The sequence below is a fragment of the Lissotriton helveticus genome, chromosome 8 (assembly GCF_964261635.1).
Source record: "Lissotriton helveticus chromosome 8, aLisHel1.1, whole genome shotgun sequence".
NCBI classification, from domain to species: Eukaryota; Metazoa; Chordata; class Amphibia; order Caudata; family Salamandridae; genus Lissotriton; species Lissotriton helveticus.
The window spans coordinates 1147185404-1147208498 of NC_136069.1; the positions used below are offsets into that span (position 1 = coordinate 1147185404).

The 23095-nt window shown below is 45.9% G+C and overlaps 1 protein-coding gene across 1 annotated transcript in view; it reads left to right on the top strand.

The window, feature by feature from the left end:
* Positions 1 to 570: 570 nt before the first annotated feature.
* The window catches only part of CNOT11 (CCR4-NOT transcription complex subunit 11), a 150017-nt gene continuing 127492 nt past the window's right edge, over positions 571 to 23095 (top strand). Inside the window, exon 1 of the mRNA XM_078658031.1 lies at positions 571 to 1130. Coding sequence (XP_078514157.1) covers positions 809 to 1130 — 322 coding nt within the window. The 5' untranslated portion in view covers positions 571 to 808. The remainder of the gene's footprint in view (positions 1131 to 23095) is intronic.

Genomic DNA, 23095 nt, shown 5'->3' on the forward strand with positions numbered 1-23095 from the left:
TTGTAAAGTTATGTTATGGTTAAGAATATACAACCCGGAATAGATGGGTGCCTGTAAAGAATGCATATGTCTTATATCCCGCGTTCTATAGACCGGACGGATTGATCGCCTGGAGGTTTGAAGGACCATGAATATTGTTGATTGACTGTATATGAATAAATCATGAACTGTTCTATATACACCCCGGAATAGATGGGTGCCTGTAAAGAATGCATATATCTTATATCCCGCGTACTATAGACCGGACGGATTGATCGCCTAAAGGTTTGAAGGACCATGAATATTGTTGATTGACTGTATATGAATAAATCATGAACTGTTGTCACTTAATCTCAATTCTCAATAAAATGTGTTTAAAAAAAATCAACCAGAATTTTGTCGCACATCTAAACTGTGCCGCTAAAATTTCCTTTTGGTAGTCCTTCTGACAGGAGTAGCTTCAGCTTGAATGCACCGCTGGAGACTGACGGATGGCAAGCGATGCGCACGCGCAGCCGCCTAGTCCATTATGGTACGATACGAAAGTCTTTCTTCCTTCTCTGCTTGTCCCCGCACGAGCTCCCATGGTCTGTTGTTTATGTCCACGCCCGTCGAGTGCGCGCCTTGCTTTACGGCAGGCGGCGACGGTGGCTGGTTTTACGGTCCTGTCTGCAGCTGCGGCTTCACCGGCAGGTGCCGGTCGTGGAGAACACGGATTCTGCGAGCGTAGAACCCGGACACGGCGTCCCCCGGCGGCGGCAGCGCTCCCTGCCCGCCTCCTCCGCTGGAGGCGCGCGGCGGCCTGGAGCCTGCGGTGGGCGGCCCCGCCATGAGCCTGGGTCCCAAGGAGCTGTCCAGCCTTTTAGGACTGCTCTCGGAGGAGGCGTGCACCAGCACCTTCGAGGCGCTGTCTGCCGCCTTCCATCATGTCTTCTTGAAGTCCGAGCACTTCCGAGCCGGGTCTGTCCTGGTGATGCTGCTACAGCAGCCAGATCTGCTGCCCAGCCCGGCGCAGCGCCTTATCGCACTCTACCTGCTCTGGGAGATGTACCGGACCGAGCCCCTCGCAGCCAACCCCTTCGCCGCTATATTCGCACACTTATTGAACCCACCGCCCCCAGGCTCCGAGGAACTAGAGCGGCCGCTCTCAGGTAAGGAAAGAGGTAGCGCAACATGAGGGTGGAGGGCCCAGGTGTGCAGCATTGAGGCGAGAGTATAGATTGTGGCGAAGAGTGTAGATTGTGGCGAAGAGTGTAGATTGTGGCGAAGAGTATAGATTGTGGCGATCAGGCTGAAGAGAATGGCCTTGGAAGTTCGCACTGGGGCTTAGACCATGCTGCTGTCAAACTAGTTTGGCTTGGGTACACACATCTGGTGATAACCGACCGTTCCTCCCACCCTATATCCGCACTTTTGTATCATGCATGGAAGAAGATCAAAGCCAGCGTAGTGTATCTATACTGTTGTTTGTTTGTTTATTTATTTTAAAAGTTTTATATAGCGCTAGCTTGACCCGTGAGTATCAGAGCGCTTTACATACACATAGTAAACAGCAGAAGGATGATATTACATTACATAGTAGGCCGGCAGTAAGGAAGCAAACCACAGAAAATAAAATGCAGCATGGGAAATGAATGTGGAGCGGAGGGGGAGAGAGAAATAAAAGAAAAAGGCGAGAGTGACATGGTCCGGTCACCCACTATTCTTGAATGTCCAGAGAGAGAGGAGACAACTCGGATAAAGAAGACGAGGTTATTTGACATTGGCCATGAAAGTATTTGTTTAGGAGGTGGAGTTTCAGGTCCCTTTTAAAACAAGAGAAGGAGGGTTTGCATCTGAGGACTCCAGGGAGAGCGTTCCATATCCTGGGAGCGTTGTCAGAAAACGATTGGTATTGGGTGGTTTTCTTTTTCAATTTCGGAGGAATAAGAAGGAGTGAGTTGGAGCTTCTTAGTGTTCTGGATTGACCTGCTCTACTCAGTTTGTTATTTAGGTAGTTGGGGAGAGTGAAGGGTTTTGTGTGTGATGCAGGCCAATTTATAGATACATCTCCCTTCCATGGGAAGCCAATTGAGGCAGTTGAGAGCTGGAGTGATGTGTTCAAATCTTTTAACTTCAGATACGAGTTGAGTGTTCAGCACTGCTCTGAGAGGGGCTAGGTGAGCTCTGCCTTCTTGACGTGTACCCACCTCAGATCTAAAAAGGCGTGGAAAGTACAGGTTTATCTGCTCAGACTTGCATATTTGTAAGCTGCGAACCCTCAAAATAGAGTCTCTTTGTGCCTATTTAAATGCCTTATCAGGTAAGCGATAATCTGCAGACGTTGCCAAACTTCAAGCACAAACAAAACTTATTGTGTGGGGAGATGGTTTATTCGTTGACAGTAAATTGTTTTTCGAATGAGGGTATTCAGATACTTTTAGCTGGCTGCCTCGATGTTAAATCGTGTCTGTCGGAGAATATGTTAATTTATACGAACACAATGCATAGGACTACCGATATTGCCCTTTTTTGCTTGTGTAGTGCAGAGAAGCGAATACGAGGTTGACAGCAAGTTGTTTACAGTCTGCAGTTATTCAAGATGTCTGTCTCGGAGCACCTGCCGCATGGGGCTCATGCCAAGCGACCCAAGTTCATCAAAACTAATATTAAGGAAATAAGTGGGAGAGGGAAATATGTGGAGTAAATGCATAGATAGTGAATAGTAATGTGATGATAGAAGAAAGAGGGAGCGAAACATCAGGGGGAGGCAATAGAGGAGGTCGAGGGGAGGTGCAAGAGGACAAAGGAGGTGAGAACATGGATAGAGGAAACAGCATTTGACAGGAAGAGAGGTACTCAAATTAGGTTAGAGTGGAAAATATACGGTTGTCGGGGTTGTGAGAAAAATAGGATAATTAAGAGTGAAGACGAATAGATAAGAGTAGAATCTGAGGTTAATGGCCCAGCCTTTGGTTTCATAGGGATTGTGGGTTAGATACATGCAAAATAGGTGAGGCTTTGACAGAAGGACAGTAAATCCGGTGCAGTTCTGATTTCTGTAGACATGACGTTCCAGAATAGGGAAGCAGCTCCAGAGGATTATTGATGGAGGGCATGTGCGGCCAGGAGTATTGGAATTTGAAGATGGGGGTTGTTTTTGCTTCATCATTTCTTAGGGCTTTCCTAGATCTTGTATAGATTGTTAGAGAAGGTGGGGCACTTGAGTGGATTGCTTTGAAGGCTAGTCAGCTTAGCTTTAATTTAATTTTGGCTTAATTGGGAAGCTGGAGAAGTCAAAAGATTTGGGAGATGTGATCCAATTTCCTTGAAAACAACATTATAGCTGTGGCATGAAGAGCAGCTTTTAGAGACATACCGTCTGATTGAGGAAACTCCTGTTAGGACACATTCCTTAAGTCCAGACAAGAATTAGAACTTGTGCAGAGGTTTTAATATTGGTTTCAACTTTAACACCTGTAGATATACATTTGAGATTTTGGCAATTTTATTTATGTGATTCCGTAGTTAGTGTAGTGTTATTCCAAGGCAGAAGACGCCTGTCCTAGACTATGGGGTGGTTACGTCTAGTAGGCGCAAGTGTTGCAGCAGAATCGGATGGAATGATTTTTTGGTGCTTTGGTGAGGATAGTAGGATTTCAGCCTCTTCTGGGTTAGGAGTGAGGGAGTTCTTCTTCATCCATTTTGGGTTCTGTGGGACCACTCGAAGAATGAGAATGTCAGATAATTTTGTGGCCTTTAGGTTAAATTTGCATATCTGCGTATTGGTGGATACAGAAGCTTGATACTTTGCAGACTTTGCTGAGAGGCTTGACATATAGGCTAAAGAGGGTTGGAGATAGGGGGCTCGGTCAGAGGCATCAATTTTCTTCATTTGGGTGCACTATGAGAGGAAGGAGGAAAACCATTTGAGGACAGTGTCTTTAAATCTAAAGTGGTGATGTCGGAGAGAGAGAGCAATCTGGGGTGCTTAATTGTTACACAAGCTACTGTAAGGTCAAGTAAAACTAAGAGGCAGGATTCTCCACCATCCAATATATGATGGATGTAGTCCAGATTTTTTTTAACAATGCTGTTTTAGTTCCATGACCTGCTGTGAATACAGGTTAGTGTGTTGTCAGTAAAAGCTTGTTCTTAATGAATTCAGAGAGTTGTAAGGAGACACCTTTTACAATTGTTTTACCTAGCCATGGTAGGCTGGAAATTTGTAGGTAGATTTTGATCAAGGTTGGGTTTACTGAGTAAGTATGAGCTTTGGCAACATTTGAGAGAGTTAGGAAAAGCAGCCATGAGAGAAGAAAGCATTACTGATTTGACACCATTTCTTAAGACAAAAGTGCAAAATTCACTTTAATAACAACAGGGATGAGATCGTGTAAGTAAGGAGTGACATTGAGGTTTTTTTTTTTTGTTCTCATTCTGCCAATTCTCTTGTTGGCAATACTCCATTCCCATTGCTAGGATACCAGCCAGGGGTAGAGTCATTCCATCCAAGCAAAATAGCTGCTTCCACTTCCACCCTTCACTGGTGTGCCCATAGAAAAGAAGGGGCCAGGACCGACAGCAATTCTTTGGCTTAATCATTGGACCCCAGATTTTTTACTCCAATCAACCAGCATAGCCCATACTTTCTTCTGACTGCTAGGATTGCATGCTATATCACGTTGGCTTATAGATATAATATTCTTCTTACACTATGAGAAAGGAGGTGGGGCTCCTGATTTCCAAGATCTGCAAATCTCCTGTTTCCCCAGTAGGATTACATAGAAAATAAATCTTGAAACCAGATTATTAAGACGAGTGGCACTGTCCTGACGTATTCCAAAAAATACAAGTAAAGGACTTACCCTCACCTGTATGCCGGTTACTTCTGTCAGGAACTTACACAGTTCAGTCCAAAAATTCAAGATCTTGGGACATGTTAAAAACATATGCACGTCATCTGCTGAGGGGTCCCCACATCTTGGGCATGTATAGTGTGTTTCTGAAAATGTTGATAACTTTGCTGTGAACCAATATACCCTATAAACAGTGAAAAGGTGGTTACGTTTGAGAAAGGCAGGGAACCAATATACCCTATAAACAGTGAAAAGGTGGTTACGTTTGAGAAAGGCAGGTTTAACTATCTCCCAAAGCATTGCAAATGAACCAAACCAAACCTCGCTCAGGTTTATGTTTACTAGGTCTTCTCCCCAGAGCTTTTGAATGTCTTTATCCAATTCATCTTCCGCCTCTACCAAAGTACGATACCACAAAGAAGACCTCCTTTTTGATAGTGCCAATGTTTATCGACTGATCCAGCCAGAATTCGTCTTCTTCCTCATCCCAATATTTTCGTGCCCACCACGCAGAAACTTGATAATACTTGAATCTAGTTAGTTGACCCCTGTACATAGACTTAACATTTCCCAACTAACTAACGCAGTCTCCGACTTCAGGTCCCCCCATCGGGAAATCCCCGCAGTTTTCAGTGGAAGGCTGAACAAGTCCTTTAAACACTCCGGGGTGTTATTCCTATTTTTTTCCGAATGAAAACCCATAATCTCAATGCCCCCAGCAAAATCTTCAGTCTCACTTTAAAAAAAAACTTCGGGTCCCCATACTTAAATAAAAACTGATCTTGTCCATCCCTCAGTCCACTCAACATTGCCCGAAACAGTATTCCTATTGATGACCCATCAACTTTATTTAACAGCATCTAACAGTTATTAATGTAAAATGCCTGCCCGAATATCATCAGATCAGGAAGCGCCCCCTCCGATTGCTGCATGGGTGGGGGCGGTACACAAATGGGCACTGGCGGAGGAAGAAACATTGAGAAGAAGAGGTGAAAGGGACACGCAAACGCCCTATATCACTGGACTGGGCTATCTTATGGAATCAATTCAAACAATCACTAACCCATGACAACCCGGAGAGGGTCCCTCACACACCACAAGACACACCGTCACAGATGCCAGACCTCCCGCAGTGTACAGTTAAAGTCACTAGGTATTAATGCCGGGCTTTACGCCTTAAGTGTAAGCCTGAACCCCAGTAATAGACCGACCACAGTTCCCGCCACTTCGCCCCATGTAACTTGTGGAACCATCGTTCACCGAGACACATGCTGCCCTAAGTCCTCATCTGACACCTGTACCCAGAATCCCCTGAGCACCCCCCCAATTTTGTCCCCCCCCAGTTAAATTCAGCAGTTCTCCGTAGAAAGATCTCACTAGTGACCAGAAACTCGACTATCCACCGCACGAATAACAAAGCAATATGATATCAATACAAGTAAATGTGTGCTGCAGAATCGTAATTTCATGCAACATGTCACTGTAAATGTAAAATGTCAATAAAAATATGGTTGGAAAAAAAAATCAGATCAGGAAGCGCCAACCCTCCCTTCTCCAATCTTCTGCTTAATTTTTTCTAGGATATTCGGGGACCCTTCGAGGCCCAAATGAAGCTGCCCATTATTCCCTGTAATTTAGCAATCTCGCCTTTGTCAAAAGGTAAGGGTATAGAGTTAAAAAGGAAAGTAACCTTAGGGAGAACAATCATTTTAATGAGATTTACCCTGCCATATAGATTTTGGGGTAAATTCGCCCAACTAACCAACAATCTCCCTACCTCCTGACTTATCTTTCTCCAGTTAACAGTAGTCACTTCACTAATTTCTGCATAATTATTATACCCAAGTAACACATATGCGATTTCGCCCCCAGGGTTTGCCTAGGCTGATTCCATTCCATAATTTCCGTCTTATCTCTGTTTACCTTGTACTTTGATATTGTCCCGAATATTTGCGCTTTAGCCATTAAGTTAGGGTTAGCCCTCTCAGGGTTGACCGTATACAGTATAAGATAGTCTGCGTACAAGGCTAATTTAGCCTCCAAACCTGCATATCTAAACAGAACAATGGAGTCATCATTTCTAATCCAAGCCACTAATGGTTCAATATAAAGATTGAATAGAAGCGGAGACAGGGGACACCCCTGCCTAGTTCGCCGCATTATATTGAACCAATCCGTTAACTTCCCATTGACTAGAACCCTTGCTTTAGGTGAACAATATAGATGTTGAACTGCCCTTATGATATTCTCGGGAAACCCAAAGATCTTAAGAGCCTCCCAGAGCTAGGGCCAATGAACTTGGTCAAAGGCCTTAGTGGCATCCCCTGCCACAACTGTTACAGGTAAATTATAACTTTCCACCAAATCAATTACACAAGCATCCCGAAAGTTAGCTCATTGAGCTTCCTCCCAGGGATAAATCCTCTCTGATCTCAGTGTATAACACTTTTAATAATCCTAGCAACCCAGGCGGCCAATATTCCTGACAAAACCTTATAATCTGGATTCAACAACGATATTGGCCTATAGGAATCTACCGCCAGGGGATTTTTGTTAGGTTTCAAGATCAGAGTTACTGTAGCTTCAGCCCAGGACCCGCGGATCTTCCCTTTCCAACAATATATCGTTAAATAACTCTTTCAACACTGGTATTATGCTATGCAGAAGACTAAGATATATCTCAACTGGAAGAATGTATGATAGATATAGTCCAGATTTCTTTTTAACAATGCTGTTTCAGTTCCATGACCCTCTGTGAATACAGGTTAGTTTGTTGTCAGTAAATGCTTGTTGTTAATTAATTCAGAGAGTTGTAAGGAGACACCTTTTATAATTGTTTTGCTTCTCCATGGTAGACTGTAAATTGGTAGATTTTGCTCAAGGTTGGGTTTACTGAGTAAGTATGGCTTTGGCAACTTTTGAGAGAGTTAAGAAAAACAACCTTGAGAGAAGAAATCACTAATGATTTGACACCATGCTTAAGACAAAAGTGCAAAATTAACTTTAATTACAGCAGGATGAGATGGTGTAAGCAAGGAGTGGCATTGACATTTTTGACCATGTTGGAGAGGTCCTCTTGTGTGACCGATTTAGAAATTATTCCAAGTGTTAGTTGTCTTGGATGTGAACACTTTTCTAACAGAATCCTTTTAAACAATCAATATTCCCAGTGGCCCTGGTCATGGCGCCATAGACCTGCCTTGGTGAGGCTCTTGTGCCCAAATTTAGATCCTCCCTGAAGAGCATTGATCTGTTTTCTCAGAGGCCATCTGCATCCAGCAGACCTAGATCACTGGACCCAAGTCATTTTAGCTGTCATTAGTTTTAGCATGTGTCCCAGTCCTCCACCAAATTGTCTTGGCTAATCTGCCAAGATTTGTTTGTCTCCATATGGTTTTGAACTTTTTTGCCTGCATTTTTGTTGCAGTTCTGGCATTATTATTAGTTTCTACTTGATACATTTCCCTTAAAATCTAAAGGGCTGGAGGAAGGGGAGAGATTTTTTTAAGTGAGGTTACACGTTCATGCTCTCCCTTTCAATAACCATACTCCAAAAACAGACACCCTCATAAACAGTTCACCTACTTGGAGGCAAATCACCTCTAATGCTGAGTGATTCTTTTACTGTGTGTGACGTATCTGTCCCAAACCACCACAGCTATAACCCTAAGGGCATTTGCCTAAAATGAATGGGATGGAGCCTCACACCCGTTGGGTGTCATTCTTCATCGTCTGCCACCTCGCGCTCGCCAAAGCAAACTCTAATGACGGTGGCCTCGTCAAAAGGCTGAGGGGCTATTCAGTGAGGCAAATGTTGTTCAGGCCCTAGCTGTAATGGTTTGGGACTGATATGTTACCTACAGTAGAGGAGTCACACAGCATTAGAGGTGATTTGCCCCCAAGTAGGTGAGCTATTTATGAGGGCACGTTCGTTTCTTGGTGCATGATTAGTATTGGTTTCCCTCAATAGCAAGTCTTGAGAAGAATGTCCAGATGTGGTTATGAATCGGAGTGCTGCTGCAAGCATGTCTACACATATAAAGCTGCACTTGGAGCCCCTCTCTAAGTACCTCTGGTGACAGAGGTTCTCTTGGTTGAACATTGGTTCATTATTTGTGTCTGGGTAGTCTTCCCGTTCGTTGGGCGTTCTGACTTGGACCTGAACTCAATCTTCATACATTGCGTCCTAGACCCAATGGAGGACTCCCACTTGATATGGCACTCTATCTCGTCCTCTACTTCATGAGAAAATTCATAATTGGGCATACCTTCTGTATCCCTCTCAATATTGTTAATCAGACCTGTCATAAGGTCATGGTCTTTGCCTTTCTGTCTCAAGACATGCACATCCTGCTGTACAGAGGGTCTGTGGGCTAAAATTATGAGTCGTTCAAAAATGCTCACTAGAGCTTTTTCAATGCATCTGCTTTCGATGACATAATACTTAGTTTCCTTTTCAGACTTTTGACCTTTATCAGGGCCTGGATGCAACTCTTCTGGTTCATCAGTTAAGGGTAGGTTTCGTGGCTGTTTAAGTTTTACAGCTGAGTCTGATTTCATTTAGCGGTCTAATAGGTAGTGTAGTATAAGTTGCAGCCGTGAACACAGGGTCCTGTACTAAACAAAATCGAGTCAAAATCTCCATAAAAGGTCGTCCTGCTTTTCTAATCATCCATATACTTGGGTACTCCTCAGCTTCCAGGATCTCTCAGACCCAGAGTCTGACATGACTCTCACTGATAACCCAAAGCCAGTAGACATTAATTTAACTCAAACGTCAAACTTTATGGTACCCTGTGAGTCTCATTACATTGAGGAGGGCTGATTATCCACAAACTACTGAGATTATAAGTTTTAGTACTAAGCAAACCTGCTTTTTGCCCTTCCACTGATGCATGTTATAATTGGGCCCTTGGATCTCGGGTGTGGCTGTCCCCTCCCAATAGTCTACCTGATCAACCTGTGAAACCGCTTCATTGCTGGTGCGATAGACACAGATTGTGATGCAGGTCTGTTACTGAATCACCAGCAGTCTCTTTTCATCCAGCAAAAGGGCTTGACACACCAAAAGTGTTTCTAAAGATTTCATGCAATTCACTTTTGACATGAAATGTGTGTGCAAAAGGGCAGGTCATATTTTCTGATGGTTTGGGTAGATCCCTATTACCACCTCCTGCTTTCTTTGCTAATAGGTAAGAGGGGCCCAAGTGAAGCTCAAGCGATCAGTCCAGCAGTGGTCCTGGAAGACACAAACACATACTCGTGGATGCAACGTGAACTAAATTAGTGCTTGCATAGACGTCAAAGACCCAGTGATGTTAGCCAATCCCAAACAGGAAAAAGCCATGCATAAAGTAAAATATTGCATATGTAACGTAAATGCATGCATATTCGATAAATCGGGCCGTACTGCGTGATATATCACAAGCTACATTTCTAGAAATTCAGCATAAAAAAGGTCGCTCTGTTCATGCTGTGGGCATTAGTAGCTGGTACAGAGACTGGAGTGTTGCGTCTAGTAATGTGAGTTTTGTAGTTAGCAAACTTAGTTTTTGGGTAATGTAATTTTTCTGAAGCATCTCATTTTAAAATATCCAAACATTAGAAAAAGCATAGTGTAATGCGAATCTCCGGTTCACATGGAAATACTCGCCCCCCCCACCTTTTAAAATGACTGCTACCTCTGGCAACTTCATGCCATTCACTGAATGCAGCATAGATCACTGTTAAAGTGCCATGAACCCTGAAATCTATGCTCTTTTGCAGGCTGTAATTTTTTGTTGTATGATTCATAAAGTTGACTTCTCACGATTTTTCTTGAGTCAACCAAATGAACTTTTGAGGAAGGTGTTTGGGTTGCATTTTTTGCTGGAAATTAAGAATATAGATCGCAGTTAAGATTGCACGTGGGTGTGAAATCTAAATAGCCTGATGCCCAGGACATATTGTTTGGGGCGAAGGAGAAAATGGTTTATGTTTGTTTATTTTGTCCTTGGGACAAGAAGGCCCAACCCAGTGCAGCACAAACCTTTTGGTTGTCAGTTTACAGTATTACAATATGGAGCGGGGAAGGACATTTTCTGAAGTTGAGGTAATATTTGTGCCCATATGTTAATACTGTTCGAGCTTGAATTAATGGTTCATTAATGCATAGCCTTTATTATCAGAGTGAGCGCCCTAAATAAATATTGTAAGCTCTGACTGCACTGCTGACAGTGGTTCCAGTAAACAAAACGCGTGCACACATTAGAAAGCTAAACAGTAAGGGGCTACCAACATCGCCTCTATGAGATGGGTGATGGAGTGGGTAAGCTCTTGGCGTGGTTGGATAGAAGAGAAGCAGCATCACGGTGGGTATTGGAGGTGATAAATGAGGAAGGGGTCTGTGTCAGGGACAGTCAGGGCACCATCCAATATATGATGGATGTAGTCCAGATTATCTTAACAATGCTGTAACATTTCCATGACCACCTGTGAATACAAGTTGATGTGTTGTCAGTAAATGCTTGTTGTTAATGAATTCAGAGAGTTGTAAGGAGACATCTTTTACTATTGTTTTGCTTATCCATGGTAGACTGGAAATTGGTAGATTTAGATCAAGGTTGGGTTTACTGAGTAAGTATGCGCTTTCGCAACATTTGCGAGAGTTTGAAAAAACACCTTGAGAGAAGAAAGCACTAATGATTAGACACCATGCTTAAACCAAATTTCAAAATTAACTTTAATAACAGCAGGATGAGATTGTGTAAGTAAGGAGTGGCATTGAGGTTTTTGTTGGAGACGTCCTCTTGTGTGACTGATTTAGAAAATATTCCAAGTGTTAGTTGTCTTGGATGTGAACACTTTTCTAGCAAAATTCTTTCAAATGTTGACAGGTTTCAGAAAGACCCTGTGGGGGAGAATTGTGAATGCATGTATTGAAAGAGAGTTCTGGTTGGGTTCCGAGATGCCTGAACTTGGGTCATTTTAAACTTGGATTTGTCTTGAAGGATGAATTGTTAGTGCATCTTTGTAAGAGCTTTTAGTTTTGTGCGAATTATTAGTGATTTAGAGAGTCTCATTGTTTTTCGTTATTATGGATTTCATATCTGCTGGAGTTCAGGCGGTAGGTAACTCAAAGGCATGGGAGTCTGATACAAACTCCTTTTGATTTCAGAGGGGCCGCTGTACCAATAGCTTGGTTTTAGGTATTATTGCAGATGTCAAGCGCTGCGTTTGCTTTTACATTAAACTGCAGTAAATGTAGTTTGCAGGTCATCGGTTCTTCGATCATGCATGTTAGCTGACGAATTAATAAAATATTGGTTCTTGATAGTGGAAGACTGAATTTTGATCGCAGTTAGAGGATGAGGGACGATGAGTAAAAACTGGATGGGAAAGTGGTCAGACTAGTCCTTCTCAATTGGTTTAAGGCATTGGATTGTATTGGGGTTGGCATCTGATCGCTGAGAATTTTTATCTTTCTCTGGACAGTCAGTCGCTTCACTATAGAAGAACCACCATTTCTTATCATTGTCTGTCATTTTGCTGCAGTAAGCTCTTCTCCTTATTCTGCTGGCTTCCGCTTCCATGAGAAAGGAAGAATAAGACCTACTGCGTGTGGCTGGAGCAGGAGGTACTCTGACCGTCAGGGCGCTGGTAAGCGTAGCTCAAGAGAGCTAGCCAGCTCCTGCCAGGAGCAGCTTGCGAGAACACGTGCAGCCTGACTTTACCAATCCAGGACGGCACTGTACCGCTGCCTGGGTTCGTACCGCTGGAGTGGATAAGCTGAGAAGGCCCCGGGGCATATACCGCCTTTGGTTTTTGCAATCCTGATTGGTTCTAAATGACTACACTTAATTGGCTGAGCCCTAGAGGGGAAACCCTGTGAACATGGTCCAGTAGTTTACATTCCGTGTATGTTGCCGCATATAAGTGAGACATAACAGCACACCAGCTACGTGGGAGCTTAGTAGTCCGGGGGGAGGTTGACAGCTACTGGGCTGGCTACCTCAAGGAGGACTGTGTTATTGCAAATTAAATATCGTTTATCTTTGCATGTGTAGAATTGGAATTAAAATACTTCTTTTATACAAAATAAGTATTTGACAGCACATTGCTGTATTATGTGTATTGTGTACCTGTTGAGTTAAGATTCATGTTCATTGTTCTGTGTCTACAATTCCCTCAGAGGGAGCCTTGACGGTTCGGCTACCTTGACAATTGAATCTGGTGCAGAAGGAGGCTCTTGATCCGAATAAGTGGGATCCAGAGTAGGGTGGGCCCTGGGACAGCAGTAGTAAATTTCTTCAACCACCTTGGTTGGGCCCAGTAACCCCTGCTTGCCCCGTGGCCCTCTGAACGGGGTTCTGACAAGTACGTAGTAGTTTGGTCTTGTCTCATGAAAATGGCATTTTACAGGTGTACTGTTTATATGCATTCTATTCTATTTTTAAGACCTCTATTGGCTTTTAAAATTGAGTGAATCACAAAGTGGGCAAAGAGAATTTGTAAGTACACATATGTGCCCTATTTCAATCGAAGTGTGTGGGTAGCCAAAAAATGGGATCCCTGGAGGCATGCCCTTTAAGAACATTCCTCCAAAGGCAAAATGCCGAGTGTTGCTGCACCTGTCGTCAGTGGCTTACCCTCTGGGTACCTCGGTGTCTATTAGAAACCTTGCGCTTGTCTCCAGCCTGCCCAAAATCACTCCTCATTATGCTGAAAGCCTTTACTGGAACATCTTGTAGAGAGAAAGTTGCACGTTAATTTGCAATTTAGACATGTAGACTTTCCCATGTTTGTAAGGGGTTGCATATTAATTAGTTATAGCTCGAGCCACTGGAATTATGCGGCTGTGAAGGGACAAATTATGCAGCAGAGTTGAGTAAATTATGTGTCAAGAAAAGGTGCATTATACAGCACATTTTGTGATAGTATTACGTCATTATTTTGTTCATTTTAAACTTGTTAACACTAACTGGGCATTAGTTGCACCTCTTTCATTTTAAAACCCAAATATAGCAATAAGCAACATAAAGGTGACCAGTACAACTTCGCAAAGGGCTGTTGCGGGGATTCTGCACATATACAGAACTATGTGCAGGAAAACAGGACCTCAGTAGATAGTGGTGTACCAACCTATCCCCTCAGTACCCCAAATCCGACTAGCAATAGTGTCTCATCCGTTCTCCGACTAACAGCGAAGCTACCAATGATTAGACAACCCAGAACACAATACTCCTGACTCTCAGGAATCGCTGGAGCAAGACCACTCCTTCGCCCACTCACTCCTACTTGTCCACAATAAAAGTAATCACGGTATAGTTTACAATGTTTATTTTAACTAACATGCTCTATGGTTCTGTACACGTGCCATTACTAGCAGCAAAATGCATAAACACAATATGCTCAGCATCGTCACAAATTCCATAGAATACAAATGGGGATATCATTTTATAAAGACAGTGGAAAAGGGCTACAGTGCCTAACCACCCTCCCCATGATAAGAAGTAGTTTATTATAAAAAAAGAAGACCTCTGGGCTTTGTCAGCAGTCCCCATACCTCAAGGTCTAGATGAAAGGTTTACATTTCAGAACAAGTACAGCTCTTCTCTCTGGGAAGGTCTAACTCCAAGTGTCTTCACATGCTTCGCTTGCAATATGAAAGTATACGATTTTCAGTAGTGCTGCTGTGTGTCATGTTATGTCTAGGTGCGAGGGACTGACCACAACAAAATAACAAGGGGCATTGTTTTACGACCTTGTAGATCGTGTGCAGACTAAACCTAAGAGCACAGCAGAGATTTCGAAAAGCAGACAGTTCCCATGTGAAAAGAGCAACAAAGTCTTGCAAAATAAAGGCATGTAGTGTTGTGTGCAAAAGTATCCTCATGGCAACGAAGCTCATGCTAACTTAGCAATGTCGACAATGAACCCACCATCCATACTACAGGGCCTTCCACTGTGCTGTTCGCTGCATATTAAATAACTTTTGAACAGTTTGTGGCAAATGCTGCTAATCAAAAATTATGCGAAAATCGCTGCAGCCGTACAATCAATAATCCCAGTGGCCCTGGTCATAGCGCCATAGACCTGCCTTGCTGAGGCAAGTGTACCCAAATGTAGATGATCCTGAAGAGCATTGATCTGTGTTTCAGGGGCCATCTGCATCCAGCAGATCTAGATCACTGGGCCTAAGTCGTTTAAACTGTCATTAGTTTTAGTGTGCGTCCCCGTCATCCACCAAATTGTCTTGGCTAGTCTCCCAAGATTTGTTTGTCTCCTATGGTTTTGTGTGAACTTATTTGTCTGCATTTTTGTCGAGTTCTGGCATTGGTATTAGTTTCTACTTAACACATTGCCCTTAAAAACCCTAAGGGCTGGGGAAGGAGAGAGATTTTTTTTAAATTCTTTTTATTATATACATTGTAATCAAGGCACATAGCATTCCAATTATACACATATACATTGCTATCTGTCGGTAAGCAGTTCCGTAACATTGGTGTAATGATAATCATGACAACACAGTAATTTATATTATTCCTGATATTAATCTCCAATCCCTTCCCCATTATCTTCATCAATACCTTCTTCCGCCCGCTCCCTCGGTGGTTCACAGATGTAACACTTACATTTATTCCACGCTCCCCAAATCTTGTTCCATTTTCGAGGACAACCACGATTAACAAACAGCCTTCTCTGCCACCATAGCAACGTCCATATCTTTACACCATGCGGCTAGAGTTGGTGACTCTGCAGACCCCCACTTTTGTGCGATGTTACGTTTTGCAACCATTATCCCTAGCGTGGCCCAATCTTGTGCTGGATGGGTAAGGTCATTCGGTTCCCAAACATTCAGTAAGCATCTTTTGTGTTCAGGCAGCAATGATACCACCCCCGTCTGCGATATTGTCCTCATCACCTTTATCCAGTACTCTATGATTTTGGGGCACTGCCACATGGTATGATAAAACTTACCCTCCTCCCCACAACGCCTTAGGCAATACGGGTGTGTCGCTGTACCTATCCTGTGGAGGGTGAGCCTAGTGTAGTAGGACCGATGTAATATTTTGAGCTGCACCAGCCTAAGTCTTGAGAGTATACCCACCTCCCGCGGGGAAGCTAGTGCCTCCTGCCAGTCCGTGTCGTCCAGTTCCCCTACATCACGGGACCACTTTTCCTTGAGCGCCACCTTGGGATCAGGCAAGTTATTAACTAGTTTTCTGTAGGTGAGGAAGGTAGCCTGTTTAAACATGCATTCCGCCAGCAGTCTATCTTCTAGGGGCGAGGCTTCTGGGACCTCAGTGCCTGGCTCCAGGACCGCCAGCAGTGCGTGTTTTATCTGCATATATCGGAAGATTTCGGAGGGTGCCATTTCATGCTGTTGTTTAAGACGTTCAAATGTGATTACCTCCCCTTTGCTCCACATGTTTCCCACTGTGCATATGCCTATTGCATCCCATTGTGCGAACCCCTTACAACTCGGTCTTCACAGTCGCTGCGCATCCCAAAGAGGGGTAAGCTGGGTTATGACCCCTTGCCAGCCCAATTTAGCATTCACTGAATGCCATAAGTTGATTGTATGTTTTGTGGATCCTATTAACGATGGGGCCTGCTTTTTGCTATAAAGGGCTGCCATCAACCCGTCCGCTCCCAGCCCAGCCCGCTTTGAGTGCAGGGTCCGTCTGTGGTGCTTGTATCCATTGGTTCATGATTTTCAACTGAGCTGCCCAATAGTAAAGTTGAATATTTGGGAGTGCTATCCCTCCGTCATACCACCCTCTAACTAACTTACCATGCGCTATTCGCACTGGTTTATTACCCCACAACAGATTGTTTACCTGAGCCGCTATGTTCTTGAAGTATTTTGGTGGCACTAGAAATGGTGTATTCTCCAGTGCGTACAGTAATCGAGAGAGCGCCATCAATTTGAAAAGCGCCGCTTTTCCCAGCAGCGTCAAGGGTAATGTTTCCCAATGGACCGTATCTCTTTTAAAACGCTCCAGGGGAGGCATGAGGTTTCACTTAATGAAGGTGCCTAAATATTTAAATATATCTTCTGTGATCTGCAGTGGACAGTCGGCTGGGAGTTGAGGTGGCGGGCCATGTAATACAAACAGGATTGCTTTGGACCAGGTTATGGTATAACCAGACGCCCGACCAAAGAGTTGACATATATTCAGAAGCACCAATATGGAGCGTCTAGGGTCGGCCATATATAATACGTCATCCTCATTTTTTTTCCAAAACTTATTTTATTAATTTTTGTACACAAAACATACTTGATTGGTTCGAAACATACATTACTCTCGTCCCACAAAGTCCCATCGCTGAATACAGTAGTTCTCACAATCAATCTCTCATTTGAGCAAGGTTTCGAATACTTTCTTCAACATACCTCTATCTAAATCCCACCCTCCTCTCCTCCCCAAACCCGTCACCGACGCCTGGAGATGTGTTCTGTCTCCTGTATAGGCGCGCGCAGGAAACTAAGTGAGTTCTCCCACTCGATGCCCTGTCATGGTGTAGGGTCATGTCTCAAACAATGAGCTATTGCACATTATCATCTTGCGTCTCATGGTCCCGTAAAGCCTGAACTAGCGCCTCCCATGCTGACGTTGCTTCTAGCATCTTACCATTCTTAAGCCTGCGCGCCTATTGATACCTCAGTGTGCTTTCGCTGCCGGCCCACTTGAGCAATTCGTTCTTCCATCTATGTCTGCTGGGACCTGCTGTTGATTTCCAGTGCTTTGTAATCTCGCGCTTTGCTAGTATGAGTCCCATGTCTATAAATTTGCTAGTGTTCTTGTGCTTGGTGTGTGGGGGAACCAGTGTAGGATACTGATGGCCATATCAGAATCGAGCCGTCTTCCTGTTATTGCGTTTAGTGTATCCCCCACCTCCTTCCAGTATTGTCTCACCTCTGGACAAGACCATAGCATGTGTGCCAATTCTGACCCTGCTCTCGTGCACCTAGGGCATGCCGCATCTTCCACTTTGAAGAATTTCTTCTCCCCGGTGTTAAGTAGGCTCGGTGAATAATGTAGAAATGTACTAGTTGAAGCCTGGCGTTCCTCGTGCTTTTCCAGGCCCTGCGCACTATCTGTGCCCATGCTGTTTCAGGGATGGCTTTCCCCAGGTCCTCCTCCCATTTCCCACTCAAAGTGTCTAGTGGCAATAACGTCTCATTAAGCATTCTAGAGTACAAGCATGTAACTGCTTTAAAGGTACCCGCCGCCATCATTACATACTGGCAGGCCCTCGTTGTCTTAGGTTCCATTAAGCCTTCTCGCCAATGCACCTGCACCGCACTCACCACTGCCGAGTGCAAAAGGAAGTCACCTCTCGGTAATTCAAATGTTTCTTGGAGTGTCTGGTAGGGCAGCAGTATTCCGTCTTCGAATAAGTCTCCCACCATTTGGATACCCTCCTCCTCCCAAACCTGTAGGTGTGACCAGTCGCCTCCGTGCGGCAAAGCCGTCACCAGTCCTAGGGGGTTTTCGGGTGCATATGGGTGCAGTACCCCTGCTTTGCGTTGAGACCGATTCGAGCACAGTCTAAGTGTATTCTCTTCTAATGTCAAGTCCTTAAGATTCAGCTTCTGCTGAAGAGCTATAAATGATAGAACATGGCGCGGGGTTCCCCCCGTTCGTGTGTGTTCCGGGCCCCTAAACACTCTCGCTGCTTCCTGTGTAAGGATCTGCAGTTGGGCCGCTAGGTAATATGTTTCAAAATCTGGTGCCGCCAGCCCCCCCCCTCGATTTTAGATCTCATGAGCGTTGATTGCGCTACTCTACGGCGCCCCGAGCCCCACAGGAAAGATACCACCATAGATTTCAACTGTCTAAAGATAGTTAGGTATCCATATTGGCAATGTTCTGAAATAATACAGAAATCTGGGAAGCGCAATCATTTTAAGCAGCTATATGCTGCCCGTCTCTGACAATGGGAGAGTGGACCAAAAGGACATACTGCTTTTCAGGGCTCTTACAGCTCGTCCTATATTACCTTCCAACAGGTCTGCAGTCTCGTGATAAATGTCTAATCCCAAGTATTTCAGGCAGTGGGGTTCCCACCGTACTGCTCGTGTGGTATTGGGCTGTGCCTCCCCCTGTCGTACCGGGAACAAACATGTTTTGGACCAGTTCACTCTCAGTCCCGATAATTCCCCGAAGTTCGAGGGCAATCGTTCAGCCCCCGTCATTGCTCCGGCAGCATCTTCTAGGAAAAGTAGCAGATCATCTGCGTATAGTGATATATACTGCTGGCCATTTTTAGCACTCAGTCCCTTGTAGTGGTCCCCCTTCCTTACCGTGATCGCCAGCGGTTCTACCGCTAAGGCGAATAACAGCGGAGATAGCGAGCCCCCCTGTCTCGTCCCTCTCTCTACAGGATACTGCGAGGATACCAATGTACCCACTTTCACTCTGGCCATCGCGGATGTGTACAGCACGTTCGTCCACTGCAAATATCCATCTCCCAGTCCGAATCGTCCCAGCACTTTGTATAGATATTCCCATTCTAAGCTGTCAAAAGCCTTTTCAATGTCCACCGATAGTACCATCGGCTGTGGTGCCTCTGGGTGATCTTCTCCCAGGAGGCGCACTAATCGTTGGACATTCGCAGTCGTATTCCGAGTCGGTATGAAACCCGCCTGGTCTTCGTGGACTAGTGTGGTCATGTGTTGTAGCAAGCGGGTCGCCAAGATGCTGCTCAAAATTGTATAGTCTGTATTCCGCATCGACAGTGGCCTGTAAGAGGCCGTATTCCTGCCCTCTCTCCCTGGTTTCAGCAGCGGTATTACTAACGCTTCCCGCATTGTCTGCGGCAATCGCCCTAATGTCTTCGCCTCTTTATAGACTTCACGAAGCCTAAGTGCGAGCAAATCAACATATTTCGCGTAGAACTCTATGGGCAGGCCGTCTAGTCCTGGGGTTTTATTGCGGGCCATACTTTTGATGGCGCTCCGTATCTCCCCTATTTCAATGTCTTTCCCCAAGTTCTCTGCTTGGTCTTGCTCTAGCTCTGGTAGCTGTAGGTCACTAAGGAATATATCTACGGTCGGGTCTCCGGCCTCTAACCTACTTTTATAGAGATCCCCATAGTAGCATTCAAAGCAGTGCAGGATTTCATGTTGGGTGTGCACTTCTTGTCCTTCTGCCGTGTCTAGAGCCACGATGGGGAAGCTTCTTTTCATAGGGTTGGCCAGCCAAGCCAACAAAGTGCCCGCTTTATCACCTTCTGCATGGGCCCTCACTGTGTATGCTTTGTAATCAAAGCTACGCAAGCGGTCTACTTCCGCTGCCACTGCTTCTCTTGCCGCACTAACATTCTCCTGTAGTTCCGGGCGGCCAGGTCGTAGAAGCTCTATCTCCAGAAGAGCACTATCAGCCCTGTCTAAATCCTGCAATAGTGTTTTCTGCACTCCCGCATACTTCCCTATACAGAGCCCCTTGACAACCACTTTAAAGGCATCCCATTCTAGCGCCCTCGTCCCAGTTGTCCCAGCGTTCTCTGCAAAATATTGAGTAATTCCCTCCTCTAATGCGACCTGAAAGAGTGGATCTTCAAGTGTCTCAGGGCGTAGTTTCCAGGTGGGGACGCATGAGATTCCAGGCATCCAGTACATCGTGCTCAGTAAAGGGTTATGGTCCGATATCGTTCTAGTAAGATATTCAGAGTGGGCTACAGTGGACATCACTCCCGGGGAGCATAAAACTGCATCCAGGCGCACGTGAAGTTCATGCATGCCTGAGAAGTAGGAGTAATTTCGGCCCTGTGGGTGCCGAGCACGCCAGGTATCAATCAGTCCCCAACGTGTCTGCCAGTCCAGTCTCCCTTTCGTTAATCGGTGTATCGGGGAGTCAGCCAGGGGTGGGTGCGATCTATCTAATGAGATGTCCGTCACAGAATTAAAGTCGCCGCCCATCACCAGCGTGCCTGTTAGATAGCCGGCCAGCGACACTGACAACCTCGACAGAAAACTCAGTTGATCCGTGTTAGGTGCATAGACGCTGCAGAAGGCAACCTCCCTACCCCTTAATCTTCCCTCTATGGCCACAAATCTGCCTTCTGGGTCTATTGTCTGCTTAATTAACTGGAATGGGATCCCTGCTCTTATCCATATTAACGCGACCCTAGCGTATGCCGAGTACGTGGTATTATAAATTTGGCCTCTCCACCTGCGCTGCAGTGCCGCCCCTTCAGCTTTGGTTAAGTGTGTTTCCTGAAGCATTGCAATGTGTACTCCTCTCCTGACCAAGTAGGCATGGACTTTGTGTCTTCTTGTCATGGTGTGTAGACCCCGCACATTCCAGGTCATGCATCGTAAGTTGGTAAGATCACCCATATTCACTCTGTTTCCCACGCAACTCTCCTAGTCTCTCCTCACATCTCTTTTGCGCATCATCATCCGTGACAATCCCTCCCGCCCCAGTACCCAAACTCCCCTCAACGCCCATCCCCCCCCCAGAACAGGACCTAGTAACAAACATCTAGTTCCCATCCAAACTATCACAACATAGAACTTGTCTCTAAGCCCGACAATGGTAACTGCGGGCATGCCTCAAGGGCAAGGAGAGGGGGCCGGCAGCCGCTCGGTGCTCGCACGCTCCGAAAGGTCTCTCCGATCCCTGAGCCCTAACATAACGCATTCCCCTGTTTTTGCTCCCCCCCCTCCCCTAACTCACTGTGAACGACCAATCCCGCCTTGTTACTTCAGCATCGGGAGCCTTCAAAGTTCCAAGTTCGCACTGGAGTCTTTGTCCTCCAACGTCTATCCTTCATCTAGCATCCCTGCTGCTGTCGCTGGTGTAACCTTCGGTAGCTGGACACTGTCTGCCTCCGAATGTTCTGATTGTTCCGAATTTGATCCAGCGGCCTCTCTCTCAGACCCCGTACCGTCCATAGATGGGTTCTCCAGTGTAGCCGATATCGTGGACACTGCTGCCAATGCTCCCTGCTGCTCCATCACCGTCTGAGATGGGGACGGTCTCCTCAGTCCCTGCTGCCTGTTGTGAAGTCGTCTTGACTTCCGTTGAGGCAAGCCTTCTGCGGCAGTACGTAGTTCCTTCTCGCCCCCGTCTTTACCTGCCTTGTAGGTTTCAAGCCAGGCGCAGGCATCATCCGGGGTGTCCAAGAAGCAAGTCTTACCGTCGACGATAACCCTCAGCTTTGCCGGGTAAAGGAGGGAGTACTGTAGCCCTCAGTGCGCAGCTCTCTTTTGACCGCTAAGAAGGAAGTCCGACGGTGTTGGGTTTCATATGTGTAATCGGGGAAAATGTTGACCTTACTATTCTCCACTTGGAAGGGGCCGTTCACCCTCGCGTTCTGAAGGAGCAAGTCACGATCTCGGAAGTGTAGCAGCCAGGCTACCACTGGTCTCGGGGGTCGGCCCTGTTGAGGTAGACGAGCCGGTACTCTGTGCGCTCGCTCCAGTGTGTAAAATGTGGACAAACCCTACGGTGCTACTACAGTTTGGAGCCAGGATTCTAGGTAGCGTACCATATCCGATCCTTCGATTTTCTCCGGCAGGCCCACCACCCGTATGTTATTCAGTCTATTGCGGCCTTCGGCATCCTCAGCTCTTTTTTCCAGAGCCCCCACTCGTTCCAGCACATCGTCTAGGGCGGCCCTAAGTCCCTGCTGCGCCGGCGCTATGGTCTGGAGCGTGCTCTCTACTTCCGTGACTCTATCGGTCAGTTTGCCATGGTCGGCTCGGAGTAATCCCAACCCTGTGGCCACCTGCGCTATATCGTGCTGAAGCGCTGTGCGAGTGTCTGATATTGCTAGTAGGATTTTGTCTAGTTGCTTCTGTAATTGGGGATCTCTCACCGGTTTGCCCTCTCCCTGGACTTCTCTTTCAAGCGGCTCGTCGTCTGCAGGTTGTTGGGACCCGCTCCTCGGCCCTTTCGGTTTTCCCATCTCCGGATGGACTGGCGGCGGCCTAGGTTGCCCCGCTCGACTTGTTGATCGCCGCTAGGGCAGGCACCTGGCCGATCCTCCCTAGATCCCCCCCACCCGCTCATAGCGTTGGCTCCCCGCGCACGGTCACAGCTAGGCGCGAAGGATCAGCCCCAGCCGTCCGGTCCGGTTCGGGTGCGGCCCGGCACTCCTTGCGGCTGTTTCGCAGGTCGTCAGTGCCAGGGCTTTAAGCTCGCTGCTACCCCTACACTCTGGCCCCACTCCTCCGTGCTCCGTCTCCAGGGGGTCTCAGACCGCACGAGTTGCTGGGCAGTGCGGCCTTTAGTCTGCGCTGTCACAGGAATCGGGCCTTTTCTCCTGTTCCCGGGTTTGGG